This window comes from Myotis brandtii, unplaced genomic scaffold (genome assembly GCF_000412655.1).
Source record: "Myotis brandtii unplaced genomic scaffold, ASM41265v1 scaffold167, whole genome shotgun sequence".
NCBI lineage: Eukaryota > Metazoa > Chordata > Mammalia > Chiroptera > Vespertilionidae > Myotis > Myotis brandtii.
In genome coordinates, this window is record NW_005356128.1 from 1,430,027 (window position 1) to 1,444,205 (window position 14,179).

Sequence of the window (14,179 nt, forward strand, 5' to 3'; positions counted from 1 at the left end):
ATCTACCCTGGGCTTCTAACATGTCTCTTAAAGGAAGGATTACATTGCTGGAAGATGGGGAAGAACGTGAAGGCTGAACTGATCTTCTGGTGTCTAAACAGATAAACACGAGAATAACCTATTTCCTTGTTGCTACTCCAACTCATTTGGACATGTACTTGCATGGTGAGAGAAGTTAGGAGACTGGTCTTTGTCCTGGTTTAAAAAGCACTTTAATCATCATTTATCTAATCCTAGCTCATTGCTCAGGACATTTTGTGAAAACAGCAAATATATAAAACCTCCCATTAGCAGCCACTTAAAAGCAACGCTCCTCCTTCAGAAAGGTGTGTGGTGGTGACAGGAGCACATGTGGCCTTGGAAAGCCATTCCTTTCCACACCACCCAGTGCCTGCTCAGTGACCTCCCAGCCAGGACCCTCCTGACTTGCCCTTTATGTGCTTTTACCTCACCACGGTCTGTTCTGACATGAGACTTAACTGCCCAGTAATTATGGTACCAGATAGTGGTTTCAGACTTTCCAAGGATGAAGTACCTACACTCTAGGGCAGGGGTCCTCAAATTTTTTAAACAGGGGGCCAGTTCACTGTCCCTCAGACCGTTGGAGGGCCGGACTATAGTTTAAAAAAAAACTATGAACAAATTCCTATGCACACTGCACATATCTTATTTTGAAATAAAAAAAACAAAACGAGAACAAATACAATATTTGTATTTGCATGTGGCCCGCGGGCCGTAGTTTGAGGACCCCTGCTCTAGGGTTATTATTAGGGTTTTACTTATTCTTAACTCTAGGGGGCTATTGTCTGATCAGAGACTGTTCCCCCGCCCTCCAAAGAAAATACCAGATTTGAATAAACCATGGCACTGTGGCTTAAAAGATTTAACTCAAATGATAGCAAAACACTTTTTAATCCCAACAAAGAGCTTATTCTGCACAATTAGGAAAGAAAGACACCAAACCATTTAAACACAATGTATGTACATTTATGGCTTTATACAATAATAGCAAAGATTGTTCTTGTGTCTGTAAGTATATCAGCATCATCAGGCACTTCTCAGAATATTGGAACAGGAACATGGAATCTGCACTGTTACTAAACTCAAGTAGCAAAACGCAGGAGAGCATGACTACGTCCCGACAGGACTCACATGGCCACACTGCCAGGCTGGGCACCACCCTCGAGGAGGAGGCCAAGAGTCACACCCAGCAGCTTTGTTTGCATAAACCACATTGCGCTTTTCTACTGAATGATTACTCCCAAACTAAAATCAAAAGAGAAACTTCTCATTTAAAAGTCAGTTATAAATTAAGAACTCTTAAGAGCTGAATGTAAAAATTTCGTGGGGATAGGTAGCATGTACCCAGTAGCTGAGCAAGTCTAAATGTATACCTTTGGAGAACTGTTTCCATTTCAAGTGTCTTCTCTTCTTGGGATGTCCCATTGATTCACTGCTTGCTGGGATTGAACATTTGCTAATTAATTTAGACTGTCAGTTTGTCAAAGCGAACTTTCCATGTAATGTGTCTATTACCTAAATATATCCCATACGCCTATATTACAGAAACAATACTTTATATTTAAAATTATCTGAATAGCTCTATAATACAATATGCTTTTAATAACAGTACAAACCAAGGAAAATAAATCAAACAAGGCTGCATAGGTGATATCATTTGCACATTTCACAAAGCAATCATGTACAATAACTGATAGACTAATTACTCTAGAAAGTCAGTATTCGTACAGAAAAAGAATCACCAGAGGTCACATAATGTTTTCAAAATAGACGAGGTGCCTTTCACTGGAGTTCATTGTACCCCAGAGAGCTAGCTACCCAGGATTCATGTCAGAATTCCAACATAAAGAAAAATTTGAAAGAAAAAAAAAAGATATTTACACAGACGTGGGAGGAAGAAACATCTTTTTTTAAAGTCACACTGTGAAGCAATAAGATGCTAATAGTGACGTTAGCGGTCGCTGTCATTGAGGCTCCTGTGTAATGTCATGGGAGGAGAAGTGGTAGCAGTGGTAACAGAAACACAAGTACTCTGCACCAACAAGTTCTGTTCCATATGTAGGAGGCAGTACTGAGAGGAACTAGGATATCTAAAACCAGACATATTTTGGAGTGTCCAACAATGAAGATGGTTAGAGAGGTGGTTGTTTAATGAATTTCCAAAATAGTAGAAGTTACAGTGGGAAGCTTATCATAGAGCTGGCCTCCTACAGGAAATCTATCAGGGACACTTATATTCTTGTTAAACATGTAGGAAAAAACAAGCCAACAGAGATGCAAATCACAGACAAGACAAAGCAAATGTGATTTGGGCTAAGTACAAAGAAATCAGAACCTTCTCCAGCAGGCAAGAGGAACATTTTTGTTCAGCTGTTCATTTTATTTTGCTGACTTCAGGCATCCACATGTCTTGAAAATACCAACACTGTAAGTGAGACACAAAGCCAATTGACTTGGTCTGTCAGTTATAGGTAATTGGAAAATACTAAAATCTAATGATCAGAATTATAGTTTAGGTTGCTAAAGGCTAAAGAAATCCTTATCTTATGCAAAGGCCTTTTAAAAGAATTCAAATATATAACTTATATCTGGTTTGTTGATTTTCAAATTAATTGCCCCAGTTTTTAAACAGGTTCTTTTCCATTTGGTAGCCATCTGTACTCACGAACACAAAGCATTCTACAAATCACTGAAGTCACATTTCAAAATCCCCCACTTTGACTTACTCTCTCCTTGTGTGCTATGTAATCTGCAAGACAAAGGGAAAGAATCATGAAGTGTTAACATACCCCTTCAAGGCAGAACTATAAACCAACCTCCACCTCCTACCTAGACCAACACAGAAGCACAGAATTATGAGGGGAAACATTTGTTGAAGCTCAGCTTAAAATGGCTGTAGGTTAAAAGCCCCAGTTTGAGAAAGGAGTACTGTGTTAGATGCAGATCTCCCTTTCTGACCTACAAACATTACAAGGTCTCCTAGGAGTAACTGCCACGATAGGCAGACAGGTATCTATTAGAAGACTCAATGCTATGCAGTACGCTTAGTTCACAGAGTAATAGCAGATGTAATTTCTTTAAAATACGTACATAAAAACATATCAAGTTCTCCTAAACATGAAACGTAAAATGTCTTTAAACTGTGCATCACTCTCCTGCCAAAATAGGGCCAGAAACATTGAGTATGCAAGTACTAATTACAATGATTTGAAGATTAGTCAGAAATATCACCAAGCAGCATCCCAAAGTGTACAAACCAGTTAAGCACGTACAAAATTAGTACTAATCCAGTTAGAATACAAAATGAAAATTATTGATGCTGTCTCAAATATCTGGAATTCTACAAATTTACAAGTATACTGTAATAAAGTAGACTCTAGGTTTAAGAAAACATTACAGTTCAATATCTATTCCAAAAATGATCTCAAGTCCCAACAATAACATCAAAAATCATTTATCTGGAAATTAGAACCATTTATATGTTTGTACAAATTTGCAAATAACAAAATAAACCAAAAAAAAAAAAATAGAAAAGACCTGTACAAGGCTGGTGTTTACTCTTTTTTTTCAAAAGAGTTTGACAAGTCCATTAATTCAGCAGATTGATGACAGATTACTGGTTCTCATGGGAATTATGTGGCAAAATGAACAGGTTCAAAGCTGTTCAATGAAGGTGCAGAATGGAGAGTTTGGTTCTCTGTGATTCATCAGTCCAGCGGAACACAGGTAGTACAAACAAAAGTTTAACTTATCAAGGACAGGAGACCATCACAGTATTACAAAAAGAGTATAAACTTTCCTTGGACCAAATGGATATTTAAAAAAACAAAACACACACAAATACAATTCTGTAGCTACTGCTTATATACAAAACTTGAAAGCACACCAGGATCCGAAAGTCTTTTCTGCAGTTATATGGTGTAGTGAGTTTGGCACTTGATTGTAATGAAATTTCCAATGGCACAGTCCTTATCTACAGTAGCACATAACCTGCAAACGTTGGGCAAACATCCTGTACAGGAAAAGTGTCTTTGCTGCCAAGTCTGACGAAAGAAAAATAAAATAAAAAAGGTTTTTGGTGTGTTTTTTTTTTAATCAAGAAAATGAAAAGATGGGATGAAGGACATCTTTGGACTTCTTCTTAGTTCTTGCTGTCAGACAATCTGAAGTACTTTTAAGTGTAGCCTAAGGAAAAAACAAACACACACAAATTAAAAAATATCCAAATTAAAATCAATGCAACTTAACATGTTGGAGTGACAGACATACTGGGGGGAGGGGAAATAGCTAGAGCTTTCTCAAACAGCTCTGAAATCATTCAATGGGGGAAATTCCACTTAAAAAGCCCTTCAGCATTTGATTTATATTAAATGTATTCATTTATTGAAGAGCTACTAAAACGATGCAGCCATCTAACTGTTAAAATCTTTACAGCAGTTACAGGAAGGTTCCGTATTTAAACTCAAAAGGAAAATTTATAAGCTATAAAAAGGGTGAAGAATGAATAATAAAAGATACCTCTCTGCAAGAGGTAGCTAGTTGACCTTTAGAAAGTCTTAACCATGGAAGCTAGATGGCAAGTTATAGTATTCCTCTCTTTTAAGTTCTGTTTGCAGGTCTTTTGATAGTGGGGTAATCTTACCTGCTCAATAACTCACTCTTAGCCTGACACCCAGCTATGTGTTGTCGTCTTGACACTATGTGGGAAGCTTTGGTTGGGCAACACATTGTCAAAATTAAAATCCAAAGTATCTCCATCCATGAGGTCGTTCCGAATGATGGATTCCATGTCACAGTCCAAGCGCTCAATAAACATGCCGTCCAAGTCACTCGGGAGCTTCTCCTGGTGGAGAATGCCCATCCTGCCATAGCCGTTGCAGCTGCTCATGGAAGAGTAGCCCCCAAGGGCGTTCATCTGCATGGGGTGAGGCAGAGGCACTTGTAAAGCTGTCTTCACTGGGGCCAAGCGGTTCATGCCCGAGGTGTGGGGCATGGTGTTTACTGCGTGGGGCAAGGCACGCCCATTAACTACAGACGTTGGCTGAGCATGTCCAGGGTGGGAATGGGAGCTGGGATTCATCATTTTGTTATGAGATGCCTGGCTGCCATAGCTTGGCATGACCGGATTAGGGCCCATCAACACATTCTGGCCCAGGACCCTACTGTTAGGCTGAGCCACCCCAGGATCAACTGGTGCCATAATGTCATTATGGGGAGGAGAGTCAGAAGTAAGTAACTCCTTCAAGAGTCCTGGTGCACAATTATACTGATTCATACCTCCATAGCTCGATTTATTGTCCTGAAGTGTTTGCATTGACATCTGGGGCAAGGGGCTCATGCTGGATTGGCCATAGGTATATTTTTGGTAGTTTGGACTGGGTGAATTCAAGCTGGTGTTTGGCGGTGCAAACGAGTAGCATGGTGTCTGTTGCATCATGGCACCAGGTGAAGATTGGGTTGAAACAGTTAATGACGGTGGTGATGACAGGAGGTTGAGATTATCCAAAAGGTTTTCCATGTTTTCGGGATTGCTTATCTCTGACAGACTGGGCAGAGTAGAAGCCATCTTTGCAGCGGAGGGTGGGTACACCATTGAATGCACATCGCCATCTCCAAGATCATCCTGTTCGGTCATAATTGGAGAAAGTCTCCCACTAATAGTACTAGCATTTGAGCTAGTTCGAGGGCGAAATGTGTTCCAGTTATCAAAGTCGTCATTGCTGTGAGAGCCAGGGCTGGCAGGCCACTTGGAGAATTGAGACCCTGGGCTGTCCCCGGCACCCTCTGGACCAGACTGGAGGGATGCTTTTTTCTTGGCGGCTCGGCCTCGGCTCTTGGAAAATTTACTGTTGTTGTCCATGGATGCAGCTCTTCTCCTGGGGGATTTTCCACTCTTGCCTCCTTCTGGGTTGAGCATCCACCAAGAACTTTTTCCAGTTCCTTCATTTTGCACACGGATGAACTTGCTGTGCAGGGACAGATTATGACGAATTGAATTCTGTAAAGCAAAAACATCATGTTAGAAATACAGTACTTCTCCAACCACATGGAAATACAGATTTCAACCCATACGGCCAGAGTGGTTCTGAACCCCACTATAAAAGAGCTCAAACTGTAGGAGAAAAATATTATCTTATCTTAAAAATAAAATCTGTATCTTAATGAGGGAACAAAATTAAATACTCATTATTATAAATACCTTCTTTTATATAAGTATATTTTATAGAGGAATTACCGAAACTGGTTTTAAAACCACTTACATTTTGTTTATAATCAGTGGTATGCAAATAGTACTTCTTAACAAAGTGCTATAAAAATTCTTTCCACTCTATTATCCCTAAAACTACTGCCAATTCCATAAGGTTGCACATATGTCATTTACTTAAAGTGAGAAGTTTTGCATTACTGGGCCTACATGATTATGGAAAAGAAATAAATGAAGCAGCATATATTCTTAGTCAAGAATTAAAACCCTGAAAACTCTAAGACTTAGATTCATTTAAGCCAGAAATATCCATTAGGCAAATACAGGTGAATATAAGAAAAAAAATGGTCACTTTTTTTTTAAATTTTAGAAAGCTGAGCTGCCCTCCATCCCCTGAAGAAAAATTTAAATTCAAATGTTATTTGACACCCCCTTCTCCCCAAAATAACGAGTAGTATGCATCAACTAATCCAAGGACACTGCATCAGAAGTTATGCTCTATCCAAAAAGACAACCTGGGAAAGGAGGAAGGCATGGAGAGTACAAACAGCTTGAGATTTCAACCTGCTAAGTACAGCTCCATGACTGAACTGTGCCACCTGAACCCCTAGGACAATTTGTAGAGAGAAATCAACCTTTTTTGAACATTTAGGTGGCTCTGCTACTTACTGGCTACATAACCGCATGAAATCCCTTGGCCCTTCTCTCTCTCTATATAAAGCCCTAATATGCAAATAGATCGAATGGTGGAGCAACCGAACAACCCATCACTATGACGTGTGCTGACCACCAGGGGGGTGTGCACAGAACATGGCGGGCATCGGCTGCAGCAGGATGGTGGAGCAGGTGAGCGGGGGCACCAGACCAAGGCGGGGCGACGTCGCTGTCATTGGGGATCGCTGTCACTGGGGCGAGCCTCTGGTGATTACTGAAAATTCTTTGCTCCTGCGCACAGTGGTCCCGCCAGGCGCTCGCACCTGCTGCTGGCGCTGGCCCTACTCGCACCTGCTGCCGGTCCCAATCACTCGACACCATCAGCAACTGCGAGTGTGAGCAGTGGCTGCTCGCACCTGCAGCCGGCTCTGGAGCTGCGGGCAGACAGGGGACCGGGGACACGGTGGGAGGGGCCAGGCGGGAGCATGGAGGATGGGCTGAGACCTGCCCCTGTGCCCACCGCAGCCTCAAAACCCACTGTTCCTTTCAAGGTGCACAAATTCATGCACTGGGCCCCTAGTGGTATATAAAATGCTCAGGGGTGTCTGGTATACAGTAATAGTCACCAAGAAGAATGTATTAGATCCCATCTTTGAGGACACAAGTTTTCACCAGGCTAAGCTCTATTTCCTTCCTCTTATTCACTAGGGTGTGAGTAGGAGGTATTACAAACACAAATCCACAACTTCAAACACACAGTGAAGGGAGCTGGAGACAGTCTTAAGTTACAGTAAAAGAAGCAAAGCCGGGCTGCAAACAAGGAAGCTCCAATTTGACTCCCCTACTGGGCCCACTTTTCCTTTTCCCTATGTGCCAGCATCTAGAGAGCTCCTGGGACATATGGAAAAGGAAAAGTGGGCTCCTAAACCAGAGGACTTAGACTTAAATCTTTTTGTTCCCAGCACAGGACAGGGCACAAAGTAAACTCTCCCTACCTGCTCACTGAGCAGTGTCTGTCATCAAGACCCCAATCCCAAGTCCAGGAACAAGATTCTCCCAAGTATCCTAGAACTTTGGGAGCAGGGCTGAGCACATGACCCAGCTGACTGAGCTCCCTGGACCCATCATCCCTTTCCTTGATCATGAAAAGACCCTGGCTGGATTTGTGGTCACCCCAGGATGCAGCCACAATGCCCACATCCTCATGCCATTGACATGCGAATCATTGCGCCAGAACGAAGGCAGGACAAGGCTGGAGCTCCAACACAAACCATAGCTCAACTTTTTTTCTCATTGAAAGAAGGTAGAAAACAAAATAAGGAAAATTTTTTTCACTTTCTTAAAGGAGATTTAAAAGTCTAAGTGAGGCCTTAGCAGGTTTGGCTCAATGGATAGAGCGTTGGCCTGTGGACTGAAAGGTCCCAGGTTTGATTCCAGTCAAGGGCATATGCCCAGGTTGTGGGCTCCATTCCCAGTAGGGGGTGTGCAGGAGGCAGCCAATCAATGATTCTCCCTCATCATTGATATTTCTACCTCTCTCTCCCTCTTCCTTCATCTATGAAATCAATAAAAATATATTTAAAAAAAAAAAAGTCAGAGTGAGGCCCAACAGTCGGGGCTAAGAAATCCACATTTCAGAATGCCCTCTGACCCTCTGTACTACATTCCACCCAAGGGCTGCAACACAGAAGCTATGTGACAAGCCCTTCTGCCAGGGCACACAGAGAGTGTGGGTCAGAAATGGCCCTGAACAGGGTCTTCAGCCTGGATGGTGGGCAGGTGTGTCAAGTGAATGACAGGGAGCATTCTTTGTTCCCAAGACTTTCCTCTTCCTTTCCAACTATGGATCCGTCCCCAAACTCAATACTTTCTAAAAGAGGCCAAGTACTATGTTTCCCAAGAACTATGTTTCCTATTTCACTCCCATGACACTCCTTATGGGAAGGTCTTACACATACACACATGCTCCCACAGCCACAGCCTCATCTGCTGGGCCAACCAACACCAGCAAACCAAGTTCCAAATTCCTCCTTAAAGAAGCAAGCCTGTCCCTGGGGTAGACCAGAATGGAGTCAAGTACTCTGACCCTGTGACATGTTCTATATTGTCAAAGTCTGGACATTTGCATAATATTCCATCATGGCTATCTTGTTCTACACAACAGTCACATACATAAGCTACAATGAAGAAATCTCTAGAGAAAAGGAAGCTTGTCACATTTAGTTAATGATAAAGGGGGAAGATCTTCCTAAATAGTAACTTCCTGGCTGTCTTCGCTGACTGGCAAGGAGAGTGAGGAAGTGGGGAGGGGGATAGCCCTGCAGCTCCACAACATTCATAATTAGATCAGATCATTTGCAACTGCAATTGGGGGGCCTTTTTTTTTTAAGAGGACTGCAGAATACATGATGATGAAATCTTAAAAAAATTTTCAGGAAGCATTCACTAATTCAGATGGGACATACATTAACTCACTAATTAGACTTACAAAAAAAGGTCCCACAGCAATCCCTTACTTATCAAAACATTATGCTACATATTTTTCTAAGAGGACATTTGAGGTCGCTCTTTGAGTAACGGAGCTGTCTCCTAACTTTGCCAACAATTAAAAAAAATTTTTCCGAACAGGAAAAGGTTTTCTGTGCAGGGCTTGTTACATAAATTCCTGTTTTTCACATAGCCAGCAGGACATTAAAGAAGCTATGATTTCCAGGGGGATAAGGTTGGGGGTGTTGAATAGGTAAATCTTGTAAAAACTGTGTTGCTATTTAATGATGTTATGTCTGCAAGTCTCTGCCGGACATGGCCAAGGCCAGAGGAAAGTGTAGTTCATCCATGGAGCCATGAAGCAGAACCACACGCACTGTCAGTGCTCTGAGATAGTCAATTCTTGAACTATGACAACTATTTTGTAAGGAAAAAGGCAGGGTGTGAGGACAAAAAACTCATGCACTGCAAACCACTTACCCAAATCCTGAGTTTCTGCATAAAACCATTGAAGAAAAAGGCAAGTCAGCCTATTTCCTCTCCACTAGCTGTATTTCTCTGCCGCCACAGGTTTCTGATAATGCAGAGCTTTCTTTTCTCTGAACATATCTCCCTCTGCAAACTGCTCCCTGACTCTACCCTGCCATCTGCATACCTGGCCCTCCAAGCAGTGCACTACATTCTTCTTGGGAAGCCTGACCCAATAAACTCAATGGATCACGTGGTGAAGGGGTATCGTGGACAAGATATGCACTTGCTTGTTCAACCTGCTCTGCTGGCTATTTCTAAGTCTCAGGTGTTTGGTTTTATGTGCTCTACAGACTGGATTCCAAGCTCCTTAAAGGGCACAGGGCTAAAGTTTATTTTTATTTCCTAATCTCAAATCCCCTAATATGCCCTACACACAAGATACAGTCAATAGTTATTGTTTATTTACACCCCCAAAACATTACAAGGAAGTGTAGTCTAACAAACCTTTTATCCATCCATCCATGTACCAATTCATACCAGTTAACATGTACTGGGACCTATTTTCTGCTGCGTGCAGCAAAGGACAAAAGAAAGAATTAGACACAGATTCTGCCCTCTAGGTTTTATGATCTACCTAGCGAAAGAAGAGTCCACCTAAATGCACACTAAGGACAGAAATCGATGCACAAAAAGGACTGTTCAGGAGCATCGACTTTTTCCCATCAGAGGTCACCCCCCACCTATGCCCACCCCTACCAACTTAGGTCTCAGCCCAAGCATCCCTTCTTTCCAGAAGCATTTCCTGATAACCCCACCCATCATGCAGCTCTCTAACACAGGACCTTGTTTACTCACCATAATCATGATTCTGCTATGCCTGGTCCCTTGGGGGCATGTCTGGCTCCCCACTATACTGTAAGCTGCATGAGCTCAGGGTCTGTCTTCATGTTACACTGTATTCTCACAGCTCCATCACCAAGAAGGCACTCAAGTATCTGTTGAATGGATTAACAGTTCCTACATTTACAGGGCTATTGTGAAGATTAAATGAGATAACACATGTTAAGTGCTTACCTCAATCAAAATTAGCTGATGGCATCTATAAAATAACATGTCTACATTTTAGAGACTTATCTAGATTATAAACATCAGTCTCATTTCTTTAATCATATCTTGCACTGTTTCTACTAACATGAGGTTTTACATGTTAGTTACTAGAAAAATAGACCAGTTTGCAGCTAAGAGTTAAGATATTCACTAGATAGTGTCTCGGATGTTAATGTAGTACTTCAGATACTAAAGCTCATCTGTAAACACACTTGCTGGTCAGGTCATCAGAATTCTTTTTAAAGTACTGCTGCCTAGTCTTGTGTGTGAGCATCACATACAGCTGTGGGCTCTCTGAATGCAGCCAGTGTGTGACAAGGAAGTGGCTGGTATCAGAGCAGGGCTACTTGAACATCTGGCATCTCTGTGGAGAATGGTTACAACTGAGCTCTGCTGGTTCACCACCTGCCTGGCTAAAGAATATGGCCCCTAGAGACCCTGAGGAAACAGGATAGGAACTGCCCCTTCCCCCACCCCCATCCTCTTAGCACCACCACTATCTAAAGCAATAATCAGCCAGCCATTAAGGTGTTAAGCAGAAATCTTTATACCTTTCATTTACTTGTTTTTTATCTCATTTTAAAAAATTTGTATTTGCAAATGTGTTATATAATATACACGATATACTGCTATAGTATAAATGAATAAATGTAGTATCAAAAGGATATACAATTTTTACAAACACATTTAAGACCACTAGGCTTATTAGAAGAGACTTCCAGTAGACTAGACACTCCAACAAAGAAAACCAAGGGGACAGAACTAGTCCTAGAGTCAAGTCTAGCAAACTCTTTGGCGCCCCAGTCCTGGGTTGTAGAAATGTTCTGGTCTGGCCCTGGGTTTGCACCTCTCCTCTCCTCCCCTGCCCTGACACTTATTACCCAGGGCTTCCCTGGATGCTGACCCTCATGAATCATATCTTTTTTAAAAAAATATATTTTATTGATTTTTTACAGAGAGGAGGGGAGAGGGATAGAGAGTTAGAAACACTGATGAGAGAGAAACATCGGTCAGCTGCCTCCTGCACACCCCCTACTGGGGATGTGCCCGCAACCAAGGTACATGCCCTTGACCGGAATCAAACCTGGGACCCTTGAGTGTGCAGGCCGACGCTCTATTCACTGAGCCAAACCAGTGGGCTGAATCGTATCTTTTGACCTGAGCTGCAGCTAGGGATCCATCTAGCCTGCCCATCGCTGTATGTGGAGACCACCACCTCTCAGCCATGGGTCTTCCCATCACTGCTGTGCTCCACTTTTCTTTCTGCTTAGCAGTACTAAGACTTCTCTGGTTTCTGTGTTTAACCAAACTAAAACAATACCAGCACTGACCCTAAACACATCCTGCTCATGAAACCTGGGTCTTCATACTTTATATCTGTATTACCTTATAGAGTTTACAAACTGCTTTCAACACACCATCTCTTTCCATCCTTGAGGGGTACCATATAAAGCAGGTATTACTGCCCCAGTTTCAGGAAAGGGAAAACTGAGGGTCAAAAAATGAACTGCCCAGCTAGAACTCAGACCAAGGTTTTAAGACTTTGGTTAAGAAGACTGAGGTTACATGTGTGCATCTTATGGGAGGGGAAATAATTCTGTTTACAAATACTAGTTTACAAAACTTGTTTTCTGCCTCTATGGGTAATAAATTTTAAAAACATAACTTGCTTTTAATTCTAGTGGTTACTCTTTGTGGGCAGCAGCTGAAGTGTGAATTTCAGATATGCACATAGCCCTGGGGAAAGTTTGTATAAAGAGGTTGTGGGAACCCACAAAGAAAATGGAAAGGTCCTCAGAGTCCACCACAGCCTAGAGCTGCCCATGACCCTGAGAGGGGGTAGGTATGAGCAACACTCATCAAGCCAAACAAAAGAATTTCCAAGACACTGGGATACATACTAAATGAATTTGAAGTTCTAGAAATTCTTTCAAAATGCTAGCTAAACTAGATTTTTCCATAAACATTTTATCTAATTTCTGTGAACTTTGTCAGTGTGTGTGATTGTTTTGTGTACTCCTGGTATGAACTTTACTCCCTCCTCCTGCTTCCTCTCTTTCACACCATCTCTTCCTGAACTTCTACAAGTGAAAACAAACTAAGGAGAAAGTAGGAATAATCTCTACTCAACAGTTCCCATTAGAGTTGCTAATAAAACAACTTTGCAAAATAATCCATTTTGCTTGCAAACAAAGAAAAGGTCACATTTTGCCAATAGTTTTTACAAGTGATGTCAATGGACGTACATTATCAATAGACAACATATAAATTCAACTTTAAAAAGTGTTGTAAGATCTGCTGTAAATAGCTAACCTACAAGCTTACACATTAGGCCCGACATTCAGCTTTCCTTTCTTAAGGTTGATTTCATTTCCCAGAAACCTGTCCTTCTTGCCTAAACATTAATGATCCCAAAGGCCGGTCACACACCGTACTAATACTGAGGATTCAGGCTCCTCCAGTAATCCCAGGGCTGTAGACAGAGGTCTTGCAGCCTCATAACACTTTTGAGCTGGAGGTCATCTGGCCTAACACCCTCATTTTATATTAGGAAAGACAGAATTCAGGAAGATGAAAATGCAGATGAAAAGCTTATGTGTGCTCATTTACAAAAAAAAGCAGAACCGAATGGGGCTTTCTTCCTAGAAGAATATAAAACAAGAATTAAGAACATGCAATGTCACCCTAACCGGTTTGGCTCAGTGGATAGAGCGTCAGCCTGAGGACTGAAAGGTCCCAGGTTCAATTCCGGACAAGGGCATGTACCCAGTAGGAGGTGTGCAAGAGGCAGCTGATTGATGTTTCTCTCTCATCAATGTTTCTAACTCTCTACCCCCCTCCCTTCCTTTCTGTAAAAAAATCAATAAAATATATATTTTTTAAAAAGAACATGCAATGTCCCTCCCCCTACCAAACCAATTCTTAGCTATAGATTCTCAAACAGGTAAAGATACACACTTACCCTAAAAAGCTTTCTCTCTGACTCAGATCATTCCAAATGGAAGGAAAATACGACTACATTAAAGTAGCTTCTACTTAAAATAAAAACAACCAACCATGTGGGAGATTATGCACTACGTAAATACCAAGAAGACAAATGTAAACACTCTTAAGTGCCATGAAACTTTTTGTCTGGGGGAGGGGCATAGAAAGGTGGAAGCCAAGGTCAGACTGATTTCAGAGTCACTCTGAGTAAATCACCTGTTCTCACTCAGCCTGAGTCTTGACATCTGT

The 14,179-nt window shown here is 41.7% G+C and overlaps 1 protein-coding gene across 1 annotated transcript in view; it reads right to left on the bottom strand.

Moving 5' to 3' along the window:
* Positions 1 to 893: 893 nt before the first annotated feature.
* Positions 894 to 14,179, bottom strand: part of FOXO1 (forkhead box O1) — a 112,649-nt gene continuing 99,363 nt past the window's right edge. The window contains exons 3-4 of the mRNA XM_005862762.2: positions 4,664 to 6,019; positions 894 to 4,206 (exon numbers count right to left, since the gene is read on the bottom strand). Of these exons, the coding sequence (XP_005862824.1) occupies positions 4,682 to 6,019 (1,338 nt within the window). The 3' untranslated portion in view covers positions 894 to 4,206; positions 4,664 to 4,681. The remainder of the gene's footprint in view (positions 4,207 to 4,663; positions 6,020 to 14,179) is intronic.